Source organism: Notechis scutatus, chromosome 9 (genome assembly GCF_049901735.1).
Source record: "Notechis scutatus isolate UNSWTSFEM ecotype Mainland chromosome 9, rNotScu1.2, whole genome shotgun sequence".
Classification (NCBI taxonomy): Eukaryota; Metazoa; Chordata; class Lepidosauria; order Squamata; family Elapidae; genus Notechis; species Notechis scutatus.
Window position 1 is genome coordinate 18,290,375 of NC_142017.1, and position 20,129 is coordinate 18,310,503.

At 46.6% G+C, this 20,129-nt stretch overlaps 2 protein-coding genes across 6 annotated transcripts in view; both read left to right on the forward strand.

Annotated features, from left to right (window-relative positions):
* The first annotated feature begins 47 nt into the window (after positions 1–47).
* On the forward strand, positions 48–10,663 carry NUDT21 (nudix hydrolase 21). Of its 3 annotated transcripts, XM_026672090.2 has the most exons (8): positions 48–260; positions 1,547–1,605; positions 3,435–3,635; positions 3,882–3,945; positions 5,258–5,347; positions 5,559–5,634; positions 8,022–8,136; positions 10,389–10,663. In XM_026672090.2, the coding sequence occupies exons 2-8, from the start codon at positions 1,592–1,594 to the stop codon at positions 10,408–10,410; spliced, it is 582 nt and encodes a 193-aa protein (XP_026527875.1). In that variant the 5' UTR covers positions 48–260; positions 1,547–1,591; the 3' UTR covers positions 10,411–10,663. The 3 variants fall into 3 exon arrangements, with proteins under 3 accessions (XP_026527875.1, XP_026527874.1, XP_087827812.1); XM_026672089.2 differs by lacking the exon at positions 1,547–1,605; XM_087971686.1 differs by lacking the exons at positions 1,547–1,605; positions 8,022–8,136.
* Positions 10,664–14,188: 3,525 nt separating this feature from the next.
* The window catches only part of AMFR (autocrine motility factor receptor), a 43,445-nt gene continuing 37,504 nt past the window's right edge, over positions 14,189–20,129 (forward strand). Inside the window, exon 1 of one of the 3 annotated variants that reach the window (XM_087971682.1) lies at positions 14,189–14,982. The gene's annotated coding sequence lies outside the window, so the exon portion shown is untranslated. The remainder of the gene's footprint in view (positions 14,983–20,129) is intronic. The other 2 variants (XM_087971683.1, XM_087971681.1) reach the window with 2 other exon arrangements.

Below are 20,129 nucleotides of genomic sequence, written 5' to 3' on the forward strand. Positions count from 1 at the left end.
ACCCTCCGCGGACTCTATGGCTCCCGGAAGTGTGGCCTGCAGGTTCCGGTGCGCCCTTTGGCGGGTGTGAGAGGAGCGCGGCGTGAGGGGACGGCGCCTTGGCCGGGGAATGCTGGTGGCCTTGTGAGCCGGGCCGCTTCCGCCATGTCCGTCGTGCCGCCCAACCGCTCCCAGACCGGCTGGCCCCGCGGGGTCAACCAGTTCGGGAATAAATACATCCAGCAAAGCAAGCCCCTCACCCTCGAGCGGACCATCAACCTGTGAGTGGGCGCCGGGCTCGGCCTCGCTTCGTTCTCGGGGGTGGGTGGGGGGAGCGGTTGAGCCCGTTGGGTCACATTTCAAAGGCCCGGCGTATCGTGTGAAAGCAGAACACAGGTCGAGTCGGGGGTTCTAACGGTTCCTCGACTCCCTCGGGACTAAAGGCTGCCCCCCCACTTCCCCCCCCTCGCTCTGCCCGAAGGCGAATTTATTCCTCTGTGGCGATCCAGAGACCCCATCTAGGGGCTTCAGGGAGCCGCGTCCAGGTCCTTTTTCTTGACCCACCCAAACCATTCAAGTTAAATTAGAAAAGACCTTTTTCGGTAATCTTAATTAAAGACAGCAACGTTTATTTGGCAGGGTAAAAAACCCAGAATAAAAATGAAACTACTGCAAGATATGAAGAGAGCAGAGGAGGCTTTGGATTGCCAAATTGGGAATTAGAGTGAAAGGTGCTTTTTTCCACTGGACTTTCTAGTTTTTTTCTTTTGAAGACGCTTTTCATCCAAGAAACTTCTTCAGCTCTGGCTGGATGGTGGAAAATGGAAAGATTTATACTCCTTGCAGACAGCTGGTCATTTGCGTCCTTTTAGAGAGTCGTTGAGGCCGCTTGGAGGTTTGTCTGTGTCCTCAGACGTTTCACTTCTTATCCAAGAAGTTTCTTCAATGGAAGGATTTATACTCCTTGCAGGCAGCTGGTCACTTGCATCCTTTTAGAGGGTTGTTTAGAGGGTCATTGAGGCTACTTGGAGGTTTATCTGTGTCCTCAGGGTCACCTGAGTAGTGCAAATGGTTCCTGTTGTCTGCAATTTTTTTCCTCTGGAAATACATTTCCATACCATTCAAAGGGTATTCATCCCAAATTGTACAGCTAAAAGTCTGTAGAGATTCTCAGTCATCAGCCAGGTTCTGGTTGTCCCAAAGGTGCTTTCTCAACAGGCAACTGGACTTTCTTTGCTTTTTTCTTTTGAAGACGTTTCAGTTCTCATCCAAGAAGCTTCTTCAGCTCTGACTCAGGTAACCCTGAGGACACAGACAAACCTCCAAGTGGCCTCAACAACCCTCTAAAAGGATGCAAATGACCAGCTTTCTGCAAGGAATATAAGTCCTTCCATTCCCCTCCATCCAGCCAGAGCTGAAGAAGCTTCTTGGATGAGAAGCGAAACATGTTCAAAAAAACCAAGAAAGTCCAGTTGCTCTCCTGTCCAGTTTGCCACCCAGTTCATATGTTGGACACTTTTTAAAGAAAACATGTACCTAATCCATGTGTGTAATTTTTTGTGCATAGACTCCTGACCCAAACCTATTGGCATCCCTGATTGTTTTACAGCACATGATTTATGATAAGTATGTATGCAGCATCATGTATTTGGTTTGCATTTATAATTTGTGCTATATAGTTTGATAGTACCTTGTAAATAAGAGTATGAATTATTATGGTTAAATTTAAGAAGATGTAAACATTTTCTTAAGTACTGAGAGTAATATCTATCCAATAATTTTGCAGCAAAGCAGAAGATTAAATATAGTAAAAACACAATCTTTGATTTGGAAGGTTTGTTTTTTATTAAGTGCTGGAATGGTGCAGCTATTATATAAATCAGGGTTTCTCAATCTTAGCAACTTTAAGATGTGTGAATTTCAATTCCTGTTGGCTGGGGTATTCTGGGAGTTGAAGTGCATGTAACTTAAAAATCATTATGTTTGAGAAACACTAATATAGATTTTTTGGTGAACAGGTTTTAGAAACTAGTCATGAAACTGATTTTCCTAAATCAGCTGACCCTTATCATTAATAACTCCCAGCTTTTAAGAAATATTTTTTTAAAAACCTGGAGCTTATAAGTAGCCTTATAACTGAAAGTAAATTTCCTTCTTCAACTTGACACTTCCTAATGTGTCCAGCATAGCTCAATGTATCTTTAAGTGGATGTCAGCTGTAAGGCTTGAATATTTTATTTCACATTTTTCTCCATCCTCCAGATTAGGGAAAATGTAGTAAAAGATGCATTTTGAGATTGGCATAGAGAGGATAGTGAATTTATGGCTATCATCAGAAATATCCTGTCTCAAACTGTCAGTTGAATTACATCAATCTCTTAAGTACCATCAGTCTTTGGGTGTTTTAGAAAAACACTTTCTCTACTCTCCAGAGCTCATGAGAAGTAAACCTTATGCTGCAGTGATAGAAGAGACTCATGATAGCTGACAGAGGCATACAGACTTTGGTGCAGCTAGAAGGTTACAGCTTTCTTCCTTAGCTGCATAGAAAAGCCATTGTTGCTATGTTACAGTTGCAGATCAATTTGTGAAAAAAGTTACAACTCCCAACGCTACAGCCTCCATCCTGTGTCTTAAGCTCTGTAATGCCACTTACTCTTAGTATTTGCTTAGTTATTTCTTTATAACTAAAGCAGCATTTGCTTTAATTATAAAGATAAAATTAAATCATATTCCTAACTTGGAGCCAGTTAGAAAGGCTAGAAGAATAACTTGATTTGTTTACTTGCAGTTAGGAGTGGAGCTAAAACAGATTCTGGTTTTCCATTCACAACTGAAACTGAGAATTCTTTCTGCATTACAAGCAGCAGGAAGAAATGTTACACTTTTGAAGAGTGCCTGATTCTCTTGTGACAAGGAAGGTGGGGGGAATCAAGCCTTCTCTTTGCTATTTTCTTCTTCATATTATCTGTCTAATAATACATTATATAGAGAACTGAAGAAGCTTCATGGATGAGAAGCGAAATGTCTTCAAGGAAAAATGAAGAAAATCCAGTTACTTCTTGAAAAAGCACTTTTGGGATGACTATGACGTGGATGACTGAAAATATCCATAGACAAATACATTATACAGGAGAGTCAGAGGCTGCTGAAATAATCTTGCTTTGGTTGTGAAAACCCAGTTTTTCTCCAAGTAATTTAATTTCAGTATAATTCATAATATAATTCATCTTAGATTTAACCATAGTCATGAAGGTAGATGAATATTTTTGTAATATCTTGTTTTGGAAGGGGAAGTATCATAAATCCAGGAGTGTCTCCTTTTTTTGGAAACCATTTGTAAATATACAGTACTAATGAGTTACAGTTTGTATTACCCTCTAGTGAGCTGTGATAAAATCCTGAAATAGTTTACATGAAATTGTGTGCTTTAAAATGTTCTTCCTTCCTCCTAGGTACCCGCTGACAAATTATACCTTTGGGACCAAGGAACCCCTCTACGAGAAGGACAGTTCAGTAGCCGCCCGATTCCAGCGCATGAGGGAAGAATTTGACAAGATTGGGATGAGGCGGACCGTCGAAGGGGTACTCATTGTTCACGAACATAGATTGCCTCACGTGCTGCTCTTGCAGTTGGGCACAACCTTCTTCAAACTGTAAGTCAATGTTCCTTTTGGGGTTTTCTTAAGCCAGAGGTCTCCAAACTTGGCCACTTTAAGACTTGTGGACTTCAACTCCCAGAACTCCTCAGCCAGTAATTCTCCTGCTTAAAGTGTGTTTGCATCTCTGCTTTATGGCTTAATGTGTCATTTCTTCACAATTTAAGGTTACATATTAGTTTTATATTTTTGCCTCTGTAAAATAAAGTGACAATATTTAAAACACATCTTTTATGTTTTCAGGCCGGGTGGTGAACTTAACCCTGGAGAAGATGAGGTAGAAGGTCTTAAACGTTTAATGACAGAGGTAAGTGCTACATTTATTCAAATGATTATTCTGAGAAATGGTCCTTTGGAGAAGGGGCAGCCTGGAAAGATTTTCTCTCTTTTTCTCTGCAAGACATTTTGTGCCCCCCACCCCTAAATATAGGAAAAAACGAATACATGTTTTGCCTTAGAAATTTGAATAAACTCTTTAAAACAAGACATTCCTTTGCCTCAGGTCTTCACTTTCTCAGAATGACTTAAAAAACGGCAACTTGAAAATGTTTATATAAAACGTTTAATATTGGTTCATTACCTTTCCTGTACTTTGAAGACAAACCACACACCACAATTCTGAAATACGAGACTAGGAAGAATGTATTTCCAGCGGGCAGAACTGTAATTAGAAGAGATTCAAAAGAGCAGGAACTATTTTATACATGGCTCCCTCCAAATATTTAGGACCTTATTGCCAGTTTTGTCATTGGTAATACCAGTTTTTAAAAATGGCTGTTAAATCTATTTCTGTTCATCCATGCTGGATATTGTGAGGAGTAAATACATAATCATTGGCTTTATTTTAGTGTTGAGACAGTCTTCTGCTTTTCATTTTAATTATTTGCCTGGTTTTCGGCCAGTAACCCAGAAGTGATAATGTTCAGAAGCCATAGCCCCATTTGGAACAAGTTCATCAATAGTATTTACAGATTAATTCTGTTGGTAAATTTGAATTCGATTGTGCAACTCTTCCAAAGATTCACACATAACGTAGGAATGCTATTTATGTGTAACTAAATCTGTAACCTATTTTATATTTCTAAAGTAATAAAATACTTTTGAATCTGAATAAAGACACCAAATAAAATTGGATGTTTTATTTTACCCATATATCATTTTTTCCTAGGGTGGGGAAGGGAGATTTAAAGCACCTCATTTCACTTCCGGTTCAGGGTTTGTGTGTGTGTGTGTGTGTTTGAAGTTAAATTATTACACAGGTTTTAAATAGTGGTTTACAACTAATAAAATCATTCTAAGAAATATGCTTCAGGAAAATCCAGTGGAGATGTAGTTCTGGGCTGTTTCAGTTATTTTTATAAGGATTTACTGGAAGAAGCTGCTCTAGAGACTTGGGGAAAATACCTATGTAGAGTGAAAAGTAACACTCAGATCAGATGGTAGATACATAATGTGTTCTTAATAAACTAGGCTGCAACTCTTAGCAAGCCCCTGAATGCTTCTTAATAGTTGATACAAAAATGTTGGATGTCGGCCTTAATGCTGAGCCAATTATATTCTGTTTCAGTGAATTGCCTGGAAATGCATTAAGATTTTCCCTGCAATTTGCATTTTGATAGATACTAGGACGTCAAGATGGCGTCCTTCAAGACTGGGTCATTGATGACTGCATTGGTAACTGGTGGAGACCGAATTTTGAGCCCCCACAGGTAAGAATTGAAGCCACCTCATTAATCTAAACCAGTGATTTTAAGATGTGTGGAATTCTGGGAGTTGCAATCCACAGACCTTATACTGGCCAAAATTGAGAAACACTGATTTAAATGATAATTAACATGGCTCGTTCTATTCCAAAAGTGGGTTAATTAATTATTGATCCCCAGATGCCAAGTAAATAACCCTTTTTATTGTTTCCCACAGTACCCATATATTCCAGCTCATATTACAAAACCAAAAGAGCACAAGAAGCTCTTCTTGGTTCAGCTCCAAGAAAAAGGTAAGCAGCAGGTTCTTGCGGCTTTATTTCTTTGAGGTGGGAGAGCAGAGTTGAAGGTAAACGTCAAGATGACTAGGACAATTGTAGCCCAGACTGTTATCTGGTGGATGCTTCCCCTGCCAAATGTTTAAGAGGACATCTTCTCACCCATGGTCAATACCTGTCCTATCTCCAGAAGAAACAGGACCTGAACACTCTTGGCCACAAGGTTTTTGGGAAACAATGCCTGGAGATTCTCTGTCATCCAGCTCAAGAGTTGTTTCAAAAGTGCTTCCCCCACCCTTTTTTTTTCCTTCAAAAGACAACTGGACTGGGTTTTTTTTCCTTGAGGAAGGTGTTTTGCTTCTCATCCAAGAAGCCATCCCTCCACCATCCAGTCAAACTAATGAATCTTCTTGGGTGAAAAGCAAAACATCGTCTTCAAGGAAAAAAAGCAGTCCTTTTGCCTTTTGGGGAAGAAAAGAAGAAGCTGTGAGACAATTAAGATACAGCGGTACAAAGTAGTCCCGCTTTATTTTTCACCCAATGCCTGTGCAGTTGTGGTTGCTCTACGCTCAGCACCTTTGTGAGATTTTAATCGGGTGGTTTTTCCTCGTAGAAAGTCCAACCCATTGCATGCTTTCAGATGCTTGGCTTCAAATACCAACCCCAGCTTGCCGTGCTTATAGGATAGGCCCGTGATGGCGAACCTATGGCATGCATGCCGGAAGTGGCATGCAAAGCCATCTTTCCAGGTATGGCAGCCATTGCCTATTGCTCTTCTGAGCCAGTTTTCGTGCGTGCAGGAATGCCGGAAACTGGAAGAGCAGCTCCCTGGTGCGCTCACGCTGGCCAGCTGGTCTTCATGTGCGCATGTGCACCAGAAACTGGAAGGCCAGGTTTCCAGCGCTCTCATGTACTCGTGCTGGGGAGCTGCTCTTCCGGTTTCCGGTGCTCCCCCTTGCGCATGCATGCTCCCGTTTTGGCATTCGGTGCTGAAAAGGCTCGGCATCACTGGGATAGGTGATAGATACGGGGAGTCCTAGATTTACATCCGTTCCTTTAGTGACTGTTCAAAAAAAAAACCAGTGCTAAAAAACCCAAGACTTAATGACCAATCCTTGCATTGATAACCGTCCCAACATCCCCTGGGTCATGCGATTAGAATTCAGATGCTTGGCAGCCAGCATTTATTCACAATGGCTTCACCCTCCCAGGTTCATAGGATGGCCATTTTGTGAACTTCCCAGCCGGCTAAGGACAAGCAAGGTCAATGAGAAAAGCCAGATTTGCTTAAGGACCACAACAAAAAAGGTCGTTGAACCAGGTGCGACCCCCTTGCTTAGCGGCAGAGGTTCCAACCCCACTAGCGGTTGTAAGTTGAGGAACTGCCTTTGTTTCATCCAAGAGTAATTGGAATTTTGTGCCTTTCCTGGTTCTACCCAGGAGTCTTGCGTCATCGTTGCACTGTTTTTGCTTAACTATAACAAGTTTTACCTCTGTCAGTACAGGCAGACCTCGATGTATTTATGCCGCTAAGTGAGACAATTGTATGTCTCTAAGTGAGACTTGTTTTGTGAATTTTGCCCCATTTTATGACCTTTCTTGCCACAGCTGTTAAATGAATCACTGCAGTTGCTCAGTTAGTAACCGTTATTAAGCTATTAAGTGAATCCAGCTTCCCCATTGACTTTGCATGTCAGAGGGTCACAGAAGGGGATGAGTCAGTTGCCAAGCAGCCGAATTGTGATCACATGACTCTGGGGAGGCTGCAATGGTGCTAAGTGTGAAAAACGGTAATGAGTCATGTATTTCAATGCCGCTGTAACTTTGAATGGCCACTAAATGACAGTTGTAAGTTGAGGGCTAGGCGTATTGCTCCAAGACTGTGATGGTGAACCTATGGTAGCTGCGCCAGAAGTGGCACGTAGAGCCACTTCTACCGGCATACGAGAGGTCGCCTGGAAGAGGCCCACTGCGCATACATGCGCGCTGCCCACCCGACAGCTGATTGTCTGGTATCTGGTGCACATGTGCAGGGGGCGTGGAGGGGGCCCGTGCGCATTGCCTTTGAGTGCTGGCAATTTTCGGCACAGGAGCCAAAAACTGGCCCAAGAAGTACCTTTAGCTACGTGACTGCGTGTTCCTTTTGAATGCAGCATTTAGCTAACTTGCTGAGCTTTTCCGAAGACCAATCTGGGCAGTGTTAATGTCTGAAGGCGCATTTTTCTAAATATTTTGCAATGAATGCAACAGGCTTAAAATAACGGAAACCCTCTCTAAGCGCACTTTCTGATCTGTGTACCAGTGAGGACGGGTATAAGCAGAAGGCAAATAATTTTATTCTGCTTCTGCTGCGAACCAGGTGAAGGAAAACTAAACCACCTCTTCCCTTGAATTTGTTCCAGCTTTGTTTGCGGTCCCCAAAAACTACAAGCTAGTAGCTGCTCCTTTATTTGAGCTTTATGACAACGCGCCGGGCTACGGTCCTATCATTTCCAGCCTCCCGCAACTTTTGAGCAGGTAGAGTACGCTTGCAGCTTTGCGTGTTTCGTGGGAAACAGAGGCACTTTCTTGAACCCCCCATCTTTTAATTCCGGGGGGGTTGGTGCTGGCCGATCCTTTTAAAGAAGGAGAGTTTGGATCAAGTTAACTCAAGAAGGAAAGCTTACTGTGCAACTATTTGGTTTGAGATTGTGAGGGGGAGAAAAAGGAATTTTGTGGCACAGAGGAGCAGAAATTTTCTTCTCTCACTATATCTTATCACTAGTGTTATATTCCAAAAGTTTGTCAGTGTTACTCTTGGATGATACTCTAGAACAGTGGTTGCCAACCGTTGGGCCAGGGACCACTGGTGGTCCGCGAGAAAATTTTGGTGGTACACAGAGAAATGTCCCCCCCCCCCCAAAGCAATTAATCCAGGCTGTGTGGGAACACAAAGCTGCGCCGCCCACATGGCCTCCCACCCTTCGGCTGAGCACAAACCTAAGTAGAGCCACGTGAGCTGGAACTGAAGGTAAGACCAACAGCGGGGTGACCAACCACTCCGTCCTGGGGTGGCTTGCTGACGTTGGTGGGAAAGTCGGTCCCATATTCCAGAGCTGCAGTGGTCACAGGGCTGGCCCATGGCAGGTTGGTTCACCTGGGTGAAGGAGCAGCTGCTCTGGGATGACCAAAGGGCCAGTCCTGTGACTACTGCAGCTCTGGAATATGGGACCGACTTTCCCACCAACGTCAGCAAACGACCATCAGTCAAAATTCATATTAGGGGTCTGCGGGATTTAAAATTATGAGTTTGGTGGTCCCTGAGATCCAAAAGGTTGGCGACCCTTGCTCTTGGAGCCTCGGTGGCGCAGTGGTTAGAGTGCAGTACACAAGCTACTTCTGCTGCAGCCAGCTGCCTACAATTTGGCAGTTCAGATCCCACCAGGCTCAAGGTTGACTCAGCCTTCCATCCTTCTGAGGTGGGTAAAATGAGGACCCAGATTGTTGGGGGAAAATATGCTGACTCTGTAAACTGCTTAGAGAGGACTAGAAAGCACTATCAAGCTGTATATAATAAGTCTTAATAGCTATTGCTATGATGATGTTGCTGATTCAGTCTGGAATTTTGCTCTTAATGCTATTTATTAAATTTCTACACCGCTCATCTTACCTCAGTGACTCTGGACAGTTGTACAACAACAGCATAATAAAAACCATATACCAGTAAATACCCAAATCAAAGCAGAGCTGAAACACAAAGTTAAAACAAGTTAAAATTTACAAGTAAAAATAAATCGGGTTAAAATTCAAAGGCTAGGAGGTTAACCAGGCACTTCTAGTCTTTTAACAGCGTGGATTTATATTTGCGTTATGCAGATGGTCTATCCCTCATCTCCTTCACTGTGTTTTGAAGTCTGAGATGCTGAAACTTTTTCAGGCGTTCTCATTAACAAAAAACCCAAGAGGAGCTGCCAAGGTAGCAATAATGCTGGAGAGCTGAACAAGTAAAAAGTCTTGCCATCCAAAATTGGCCATTTGCTTCCAGATTTTGAAAGTGCAGTCTTGCAGAGCTCAAGGGACCAGAAATGCCAACCCATGGCTGCCTGTGTCCTCAGTATGGGATGAGACAAAAGTCCCAATTTGATATAAACAGGCAATGATATTCTTCCGATTAAAATCGAATTCCGATTTTGGGAATCGCCCCCTCCTTTCCCCCACCCCTTCTTCTCCTCCTTCCCCTCCCTCGGAGGCCCGAGTCAGGAGTTGCTGGCGCGGCTCGCGTGGCTCCAGTCGCGTTGCTTCAGGAAGGAAGGCAAAAAGGAAGAGCCGCGGCGCTTTGCAACGGCAGCAGCGGCTCCTGGTTTGCCTTTCCCTTCCAGATAACACCGTGGGACTGGAGCCCACGTGAGCTGCGCCCGGCGAGCTGCTGCTCCTGACAGCCCCAGCGGAGCGGAGCCCGGGAGGTGCGGCGGAGGCCGCTGAGCGGCAGGAAAAGGGCTGGGCCAGCCACAGACCAGCCTCCGTGCAACACGCCGCCGCCCGGCCCGAGCGAGCAGCGGGCACTCCCGGGCGCGCGGCGGGGGTCTCTGTCCGGCCCGATTTTTTTTCCAGAGCGGAATATCATGCCTGTATAAACCAAGTATGGCTAAATTGTGCTCCAGATTTTTTTGCAGTGCACAGAGAGATAGCCAAGATGCGAACGATTTCCCAGAATTTTTTTTTAAACCATTTTAATTGAGAATATAAGATAATTCAGTTTATCCCCTTTTTCTTTCCACTCTCTTTGGCAGGTTCAATTTTATTTACAACTGAATTTCCTGAAGTGTGAGTAGAAGCCGTCTCTGTGAGAACAGCTTTAAAATGTAGAAGAGAAAATGTGACGCAAGGATTTTTTTAATGTCTTTCTCCTTTGAATTCCCCCCCTCCCCAACTTTCTACTATCTGAATAGCAAAGAGAATCTTGACTGTTTAGACAATGGAATAAGAACTGTAATTGCATTTTAATCACTTACGTTGTGATAGTCACCTGATTTTTTTTAAATAACATTAAACAAAAATGGACTCAGTTGTGCGTTCACGTGTGGCTCTTTTTCATTACTCTCGTAAGAGATTTTTATCCATTGGCTGATTGGTACCATAGTATTCTGTGGGAGCGGGGCTTAACGGAGGTGGGCTTCAGTGTTTTAACCATATCTTGGGAAATTAAAAAAAAAATGTTGAGAGACGATGATAAATGGATATCGCTTGAGGATTTCTGGAGAAATTGCATGGCTGAAATTTGAGGTAGTTTTTCACCAGCAGACTGGCTTTTGTAGTTTTGTCTAGAAAAGGTGGTTTGGTTTAGTGGTTGAGGCATCAAGGTAGAAACTAGGAGTCTGTGAGTTCTAGTCCTGCCTGAATGGCCTTGGGCCAGTTTCACTCAGTCAACATTAGGAAGGAGGCAGTGGCAAACCACGTCTGAAAAAAAATTGCCAAGGAAACTGCAGGGACTAATCTGGGTACTTACTGGGAGACAAAAGGGAGGGAGGGAGGAAGACGAAGGTTGTAATTTTAATTGTTTTGGGAACTTTTAAAACTTCAATAAAAGTTAAATAAAGTTACATTTCTAAGCCACCCAGAGTCACTTTATTAGTAAGATGTGACAATTGAAGGAGGGAGGGAGGGAGGAAGGAAGGAAAGGAAGGAAAGGAAGGAAGGGGTGTCCCATTGCATCTAACATACTCAGCTCTTGCCATGCCATTTTTCTTTCTACATTTCATAGAATTGAAGAGGAAGCTAAAGAAGTAAACTACACATACAGGACTACTCATACCGAGGAAGTCACTGCTCAGTTTCAAAATGTGTCATGCCTCTTATCATCTGAGGCCAGAAAATTCATTTCTGCAAGGCTTCTTTGCAAAAATGCTGATTTCTGGCTCGCATATTGTTGCTGCATTGCAGACAAGTAATTTTCACATTTAATATTTGTACTCAATGTTGATGAATAGCTTAGCCAGTTTGGTTTCCAGGGGCCATGCAATTTTGTTGTTTTAAGGCTTCTATTTTACTGCCAGATTAAGTATGTCTAAATAATGGGGATTCCCTTTCATGTTTAAATTGTGTTTTGGTTTATTACCCTGTTTCTCCAACAATACGGCCTCCCCCAATAGGAAGTCCCAGCATGAAATGAAATTAAGCCCCTTATAGGCATGAAATGAAATTAAGCCCCTCCCCCCAAATTAAGGCCTATATTAAAACATGCGAAATGGGGGGGAAATGGGGGGGGGCTTGCTGTTAGGAAGTACTTTTGTTGCACACCCGGATATGGTGCTGCCTGCGTTGACCCTGATACAAAGTGCCCCACCAACGCCGAGGTCAACATCCAAGCCGTCGCCACCTGCCCGAAGATGCAAGGGGGGGGGGAATGAAGTCACCCCCGAAAAGATGGCCTAGCTGTTTTTTCGGGGCTCAAAAAAAAATAAGACCCGGCCTTATTATGAGAAACACGGTATTATGCTACTAGAGGTAGTCCTCAACTTACGACAGCAATTGAGCCCAAAATTTGTGTTGCTAAGTGTGAACTTTGTGAAGTGAGTTTTGCCCCATTTTACAACTTTTCTTGCCACATTTGTTAAGTGAATCACCGCAGTTGTTAAATTAGTAACACGGCTGTTAAGGGAATCTGGCTTCCCCATGGACTTTGCTTGTCAGAAGGTTGCAAAAGGGGATCCCATAACCCCAGGACTCTGCAACTGTCATAAATGTGAGTCAGTTGTCAAGCATCCAAATGTAAATCACGTGGCCATGGGGCTACTGCAATAGTCAGACAGTAGGCATGAAAAATGCTCAAAAGTCACTTTTTTCAGTGCCATTGTAACTTTGAACGGTCACTAAGTAAACTGTTGTAAGTCGAGGACTGTGTGTGTGTGTGTGTGTGTGTGTGTGTAAGTCGAGGACTGCATGTGTGTGTGTGTGTGTATACATATACATATACATACATATATATATATATATACATACATGCATATAAAACTTTCATTCTGACTCCTTGAAAATGACAGACAGACAGACAAGACAAGACACACAGAGTTAGGATGAATAGATATATGATAGACATGATAGAAATAGATAGATAGATCTATTGATAAGACACACAGGATGAATAGATGATAGAGATCGATACATAAGACAAAGGATGAATAGATAGATGATATAGATAGATAAGACACAGGATGAATAAATAGATGATAGAGATAGATGATAGAAATATAGATAGATAAGACACAGTTAGGATGAATAGATAGATAGGTAATATAGATAGGTAGGTAGGTAGATAGTGAGATAGATATACTGATACAAAGATATGTATAGATAATGAATATACATGAGAACAAATTCAGTACCTGAACTGTCAGTCTAACCAGAAATGGAGGTTGTCATCTTAAAAAAACACACTTGGCCGTTGGCAGCTGCTGTAAAAGATGCTTTCATTTCACAGCACTTCAAAGCAATATCAGGCCGAGGCAGGTTGACATTTTTACAGGACCACAGCAGCACCTGACAGCTAAGGTGTTGTGTGACTCGAAGGACCAAAGTCTACTGGCCACATGGAGCAGCTACGTTTGGTAGCCTGAACGAAGGGCTTAAAAGGATGAATCATCCAGACAGGATGTGTCTCTTTAAAGGCAGGGCTCTCAACTGCCTGGGAGGGAAGCATTTTGGTTATGTGCTTATAATCACAAGGAGTTCAAAGCTGCTCAGAGAGCCCTCCTTCTACTGCAGGGGCTGGGGAATTCTGGGAGTTTGGGGAGACCTGCTCTACTGCAGGGGTCCCCAAACGTGGCAACTTTAAGACTTGGTGGACTTCAACTCCCAGAATCCCTCCTCCAGTCATGTTAGCTCAGGAATTCTGGGAGTGGAAGTCCACAAGTCTTCAAACTTGCCAAGTTTGGAGACCTGCTCTACTGTTATTATCTCACAATAATCTTGCTAGGTAGGCTCCTCCCAATTTCCTGTCCTCCCCCCCCCCGCCCCCCCATCTTTGAAATCCCCCACTTTATTTATTTTTTTAAATGTAATGGGAATTTTTTTTAATAACCAGAGCAAAGAATACAAAAAGAAACGATAAAGGGAATAAAAGATGTACAGAAAAGAGGGGGAAAAAAGATAAGAGAGAAAAAACACATACAGGCAATCTTCGATTTACAACCCATTCATTTAGTGACCAAAGTGACAACAGCACTGAAAAAAAAGTGCCTTAGGGCCATGTTTTACACTTATGCTTTTACTGCAGCATCCCCATGGTCGAAATTCTGACACTTGACAACTGACTCATATTTATGACTCAGTGTCCAGTAGGTCACGGGTTCCTCTTTTGTGACCTTCTGACAAGAAATGTCGAATGGGGAAGCCTGATTCACTTTACAGCCGTAGGACCACTGCAGCAATACGCTTGACCAGAAGTCGTAAAACGGAGTCTTAAAGGGGCCAAGTTCGGAGGCCTCTGGTTATGGGGACTCCTTGCTTGAGCAGGGGGCTGGACTAGAAGACCTCCAAAGGACCCCCTTCCAGCTCGATTATACTCTCCACAACCAACCTCCAGGGGGCAATAGGCGACCCTCCACACCTCCACCCCGTCCCGTTTTGCCCCCCCCCAACCCATTGAAACCCCCCACCCACAACCTCATCCACCTTGCCCTCCCCCCCAAAGGACGCAGACCCTTCCCTTCCCGCCCCGGCAGCTCCTCAGGCCCGGCAAGAACGGAGGGGCGGGCGGGGGAAACGAGTCACCCAGCCCCGCCCCCGGTCCGGCCAGCCGAGCGGAGGATTCGCCGCTGCCACCGCCGCCGCCGCGTCGTCCGTTCCTGCGGCTCCCGGGCCGAGCCGCCTTCTTCTTCCCTTGTCCGGTCCGGCTGAGGAGGCCCCCCCGCGGGCAGGTAGCCAGCCCGTCCCGCTCCTCCTCCTCCTCCTCCTCCCTCCTCTGCCTCCAAGCCAGGCAGGCAGGCAGGCAGCGCAACCCCTCTCGGCCCTGCCTTGCTCCGGGCCGGCCGGCGAGCGACCGAGAGCGACCGAGCGAGGCCGCGGTTGCCGGGAGACCCTCCTCCTCCTCCTCCTCCGCGCAGCGCCCCCGTCCCTTCCCCGCCATGCCGCTGCTCTTCCTGGAGCGCTTCCCGTGGCCCAGCCTGCGCGTCTACGCGGCGCTCAGCGCCCTGGCCCTGCTGGGCTGCCTGCTCAGCGCCTACAGCGCCCTCCGCCAGGCCGGGACCCCGGGACGGAGCCCGGCCCGACGCCCGACGCGGAAGTGCCGGCCTCGAACCGCCGCCGACGCTGTCGTTGCCGCCGGGCCACGGCCCCGCCGCGCTGGACCTCGCCTACTACCTGCTCTCCGACGGCCTCTGCGTCTGGGTGAGCCCCCGGGGTTGGGGGGGAATGGGGAGGTTGGTGGACTCCGGGGCCCATGATCCCCAGCTGGCGACCGGGGCGGGGGCGGGCGGGAGTGAGACAGAGGGACCTAGTGGGATGGACTCCAGGTTCCATTATCCCCAGTGGGGGGGGAGAGAGTGATAGAGGAACTTGGGGGATGGACTCTGGGTCCCATTATCCCCAGCTGGTGGGGGAAGGTGAAGTTAGAGGAGCCTAGGGAGATGGACTTCGGGTCCCATAAGCCTCAGCTGGCGGGGGGCAGAGTTAGCGGAGCCTGGGGTGGATGGACACTTAGTCCCATTATCCCCAGCTGGCAGGAATGAAGGTAGAGGAACCTAGGGGACGGACTCCGGGTCCCATTATCCCTGGGTGGCAGGAGGGGAGGTAGAGGAACCTAGAAGGAGGGACTTTGGGTCCCATTATCCCCAGCTGGTGGGGAAGGTGAAGTTGGAGGAGCCTAGGGAGATGGACTCCGGGTCCCATTTTCCTCAGCTGGCAGGGGGCAGAGAGAGGAGCTTGCTGGTGGATGGATTTAGTCCCAGTATCCCCAGCTGGCAGGGATGAAGGTAGAGGAACCTAGGGGATGGATTCGGGTCCCATTTTCCTCATCTGGCAGGGGGCAGAGATAGAGGAGCTTGCTGGTGGATGGATACTTAGTCCCAGTATCCCCAGCTGGCAGGGATGAAGGTAGAGGAACCTAGGGGGACGGACTCCGGGTCCCATTATCCCTGGGTGGCAGGAGGGGGAGGTAGAGGAACCTAGAAGGAGGGACTTTGGGTCCCATTATCCCCAGCTGGTGTGTGTGAGAGTGAAGGTAGAGGAGCCTAGGGAGATGGACTCCAGCTCCCATTATCCGCCCCGGACAGGGAGGGTACTCCTTCTGGCGATTGCCCTGCCCTCCTAGCACGACCTGGCGCTCCCGGTGAATCTTGAATGGAGTCTGATTCCCATGGTCCCCAGCTGGGAAGACTGGGTGATAGGAGGGCTGACTTGAGAGCCCAGAAGTGGACTCTGACTGGAACATGCCATGTTCCCCAGTTAGCAGGAGGGGGAGGCATGGAAAAGATGGTCTTTCACGCTGTCACCTTGACAGGTGCCTTGGGACTCCAGGTCCCATGATCCCCAGCTGGACAAGAAGAGGGGGTGATTCGAGAGCCTCCGACGCCCAGGTTTCCTAACTGCTAGGAGCGGGCGATGGGAGGGGATGGTTCATCGACTTTTAGGGGGCTCTCTGCCCCCTGCATGGAGGTGTCCCACTTCCGGTTTATTCTACACTGCTCGGGAAGATGGGCATTGTAGTCTCACTCTTAGCCTATTTGGATGGCAGAAAAAGGCTGCTGAAGGATGTTCATGGGTGGGATTGAGGGACGGGCCTTCGCCGGATGTGTTGGCCAGCAGCATTTGGAGAGCTCCATACTGCTCTGCTCTCCAGAGTTTTGGGGAGTTGTAGTAAAAGGATTTGATGGGCCCACCTAGGTGTAAGAGGACCCATGTCTACTCTTCTTTCCCAGGGGTCTCCAACCTTGGCAACTTTAAGATTTGTGGACTTCAACTCCCAGAATTCCTCAGCCAGCTTTGCTGGCTGAGGAATTCTGTGAGTTGAAGTCCACAAGTCTTAAAGTTGCCAAGGTTGGAGACCCCTGGTCTGCTGGCTGAGGAACTCTGGGAGTTGAAGTCCACAAGTCTTAAAGTTGCCAAGGTTGGAGACCCCTGGTCTGCTGGCTGAGGAACTCTGGGAGTTGAAGTCCACAAGTCTTAAAGTTGCCAAGGTTGGAGACCCCTGGTCTGCTGGCTGAGGAACTCTGGGAGTTGAAGTCCACAAGTCTTAAAGTTGGCAAGGTTGGACACCCCTGGTCTGCTGGCTGAGGAATTCTGGGAGTTGAAGTCCACAAGTCTTAAAGTTGCCAAGGTTGGACACCCCTGGTCTGCTGGCTGAGGAACTCTGGGAGTTGAAGTCCACAAGTCTTAAAGTTGCCAAGGTTGGAGACCCCTGGTCTGCTGGCTGAGGAACTCTGGGAGTTGAAGTCAACAACTCTTAAAGTTGCCAAGGTTGGACACCCCTGGTCTGCTGGCTGAGGAACTCTGGGAGTTGAAGTCCACAAGTCTTAAAGTTGCCAAGGTTGGAGACCCCTGGTCTGCTGGCTGAGGAACTCTGGGAGTTGAAGTCCACAAGTCTTAAAGTTGCCAAGGTTGGAGACCCCTGGTCTGCTGGCTGAGGAACTCTGGGAGTTGAAGTCCACAAGTCTTAAAGTTGCCAAGGTTGGAGACCCCGTCTATATGACCAACAAACCAGGTGATGACAGCTGTGGATCCAGTCCCATTTGGAGAACCCCATTACATGAGGCCATAATGGGCGAGGATGATGGTACCTGCCTCCTAGCCACAATGGCCAATAGCCCAATGGTGGGGCCATTGTGTCAGTCAGGAAGTACAATGATAACCGAGGGAGGAGATGTGAGGTGGTAGGACCGCTCATTAAATCGAACCTTAAATATCGGAGAAGATGTTTTTCTGGGGGGGTCTATGTGGCATGATAAAATTATGGAAGATTATGAGGGTCTCTATTGGGACGTGGTGGCTCAGTGGCTAAGAGGCTGAGCTTGTCGATCAGAAAGTTCGGCAGTTCGACGGTTCGAATCCCCTAGCGCAGCGTAACGGAGTGAGCTCCCGTTACTTGTCCCAGCTTCTGCCAACCTTAGCAGTTCAAAAGCATGTAAAAAATGCAAGTAGAAAAATAGGAACCACCTTTGGTGGGAAGGGAACAGCGTTCCATGCACCTTCAGCCTTTAGTCATGCCGACCACGGAGACGTCTTCAGACAGCGCTGGCTCTTCTTCGGCTTTGTAACAGAGATGAGCCCTGCCCCCTAGAGCCGGAAATGACAAGCATGTATGCGCGAGGGGAACCTTTACCGTATGAGGGCCTAAAGAACTGGGGGCGAGGGAGCATTGGAGTTTCTTTGGAGTCCATGTGAAGGATATTTGGGGTGCAAGCATGTCTCTTAACCTGGCATGAACAGTTGGATGCCCTCCAGATGGCTTGGATTGGTACTTGTCCAACAATACCCCCATTTCTTAGTCACCTTTGGAAACTTGGGCCAATAGCACAATGTTCAGTCAGGAAGTAAAATTATGACAAGAGGGGGGGAGATGTGAGGTGGTAGCATCACTCATTGAAGCAACCCAGGGCTCTAGGTTGCATTGAGCGGGAGGGATCGGCTCAGAGACGCCCAGAAAGCTTTGTGCTAGAGAAGAAGAGGAAGCTGCCCAGGTGTAGGTGGGCCTTGAGGGATGTGTCAGTAGGAGATGTTTTCTGGGATACGATAAAGAAAATCATGGAAGACACAAGGGCCCTAAAGAACTGGGGGAGAGGAGTTGCTTTGGAGTCAATGTGGAGAATAAGAGCCATGGTAGCGCAGTGGTTAGAGTGCAGTACTGCAGCCTACTTCTGCTGACTACCTGCAGTTTAGCAGTTCAGTTCTCACCAGGCTCAAGGTTGACTCAGCCTTCCGTCCTTCTGAGGTGGGTAAAATGAGGACCCAGATTGTCGGAAGGGCAAGAGGCTGACTCTGTAAACCGCTTAGACAGGGCTCGAAAGCAATGTGAAGCAATATATAAGTCTAAGAGCTATTGCTACTGCCCTTCCTTCCTTCCTTCCTTCCTTCCTTCCTTCCTTCCTTCCTTCCTTCCATCCATTCCATCCATCCATCCATCCATCCATCCATCCATCCATCCATCCACTGGTTAGAATGCAATTCTGCCAACTGTCAGCAGTTCAGTTCTGTCCAGCTCAGGTTGACTCCTTCCTGAGGTGGGTAAAATGAGGACCCAGGTTGTCGGAAGGGCAAGAGGCTGACTCTAAACCGCTTCGAAAGCAATGTGAAGCAATATATAAGTCTAAGAGCTATTGCCTTCCTTCCTTCCTTCCTTCCTTCCTTCCTTCCTTCCTTCCTTCCTTCCATCCATCCATCCATCCATCCATCCATCCATCCATCCACCGTGGTTAGAATGCAATTCTGCCAACTGTCAGCAGTTCAGTTCTGTCCAGCTCAAGGTTGACTCAGCCTTCCGTCCTTCTGAGGTTGGTAAAATGAGGACCCAGATTGTTGGGAAAAATATGGTGAGACTGTAAACCATTTAGAGAGGGCTGGAAAGCACAGTGGAGCGGTACATAAGTCGAAGTGCTATTGCGATTGCTATTTGGGGTGCAGGCATGTCTCTTAACCTGGGCTGAACAGTTGGATGTCCTCTAAATGTTTTGGATTGCAGCTCCCATCACCTTGGACGATGACCAAGTGGCTGGGATTTAGGGGCGTGGCAGTCTTTTCATCTGAGGTTATCCTTGGCTTGATCGCCCTACAGGCATGACGGACAAATTCTTGAATTTGCTCAGAAAGAGATCTCAGTTTCTAAAACAGACTCAGTTTTGGAATTGCTGCCTCTCAACAGGTGGCTTTAAAAAGACCTCGATGAGTTCTGCGTAATCTAGAAATGCTAGAGAGAAGAGAGAAAGAAGCATGTGTTCTTCTGTGTGTTAATCCCTAAAGTCTTAGAATGTAAGGGTTGGAAGGGGTTGCGAAGAAAATCTAGCCCACCCCGTTGTGCATGGTGCCAAGGGTCACAACTGCAGTGGTTGGAAGCAGCGGCAACTTTTTCCCCGTTGCGGTCGTTTACTTTTTCCACCTTGAACGTATAGGCTTTAATTCACACAGGAGGCTAAACCTAAAGGCAGGTTAACTTCAACTCACTTGATTTATTTATATAACATGGTTATTCATTCATAGCCAGCTGTTGTGGCTCCGGGCTTGGATTCAGCTCCTGTGGCTGATATGAGTTCAAGTGAGGAGGACATGGCAGAAAAATATGAGCCGGCAGGGCTCAGTGATGGGAATAGTAACCAGGATGAGGAGATGGATGTGACAAAGGAAGACAGACCTGATGTATTAGAATTGTCAGGACCTTTGACCTCCTCTGGTTCCTTATCTGATCAACAGCCGGGAATGACTGACAGGGAAGTTTTGAGAGAGTCTTCTAGTGGAGATGAGAACTTGGAAAACTTGTGGTTAAATGTAAGGAACAGAAGACGATTAAGGAGGCAAACCCAGTTAGAACGAAGGAGGAGGGCGAGTCA

Excerpts from the sequence above, each read along its gene's own strand:
- NUDT21 (XM_026672089.2), top strand. The coding sequence starts at position 145 with ATGTCCGTCGTGCCGCCCAACCGCTCCCAGACCGGCTGGCCCCGCGGG. Across the intron at positions 261-3,434 it reads CTCGAGCGGACCATCAACCT|GTACCCGCTGACAAATTATA; the intron begins GTGAGTGGGCGC and ends CCTTCCTCCTAG. Across the intron at positions 3,946-5,257 it reads TTAAACGTTTAATGACAGAG|ATACTAGGACGTCAAGATGG; the intron begins GTAAGTGCTACA and ends GCATTTTGATAG.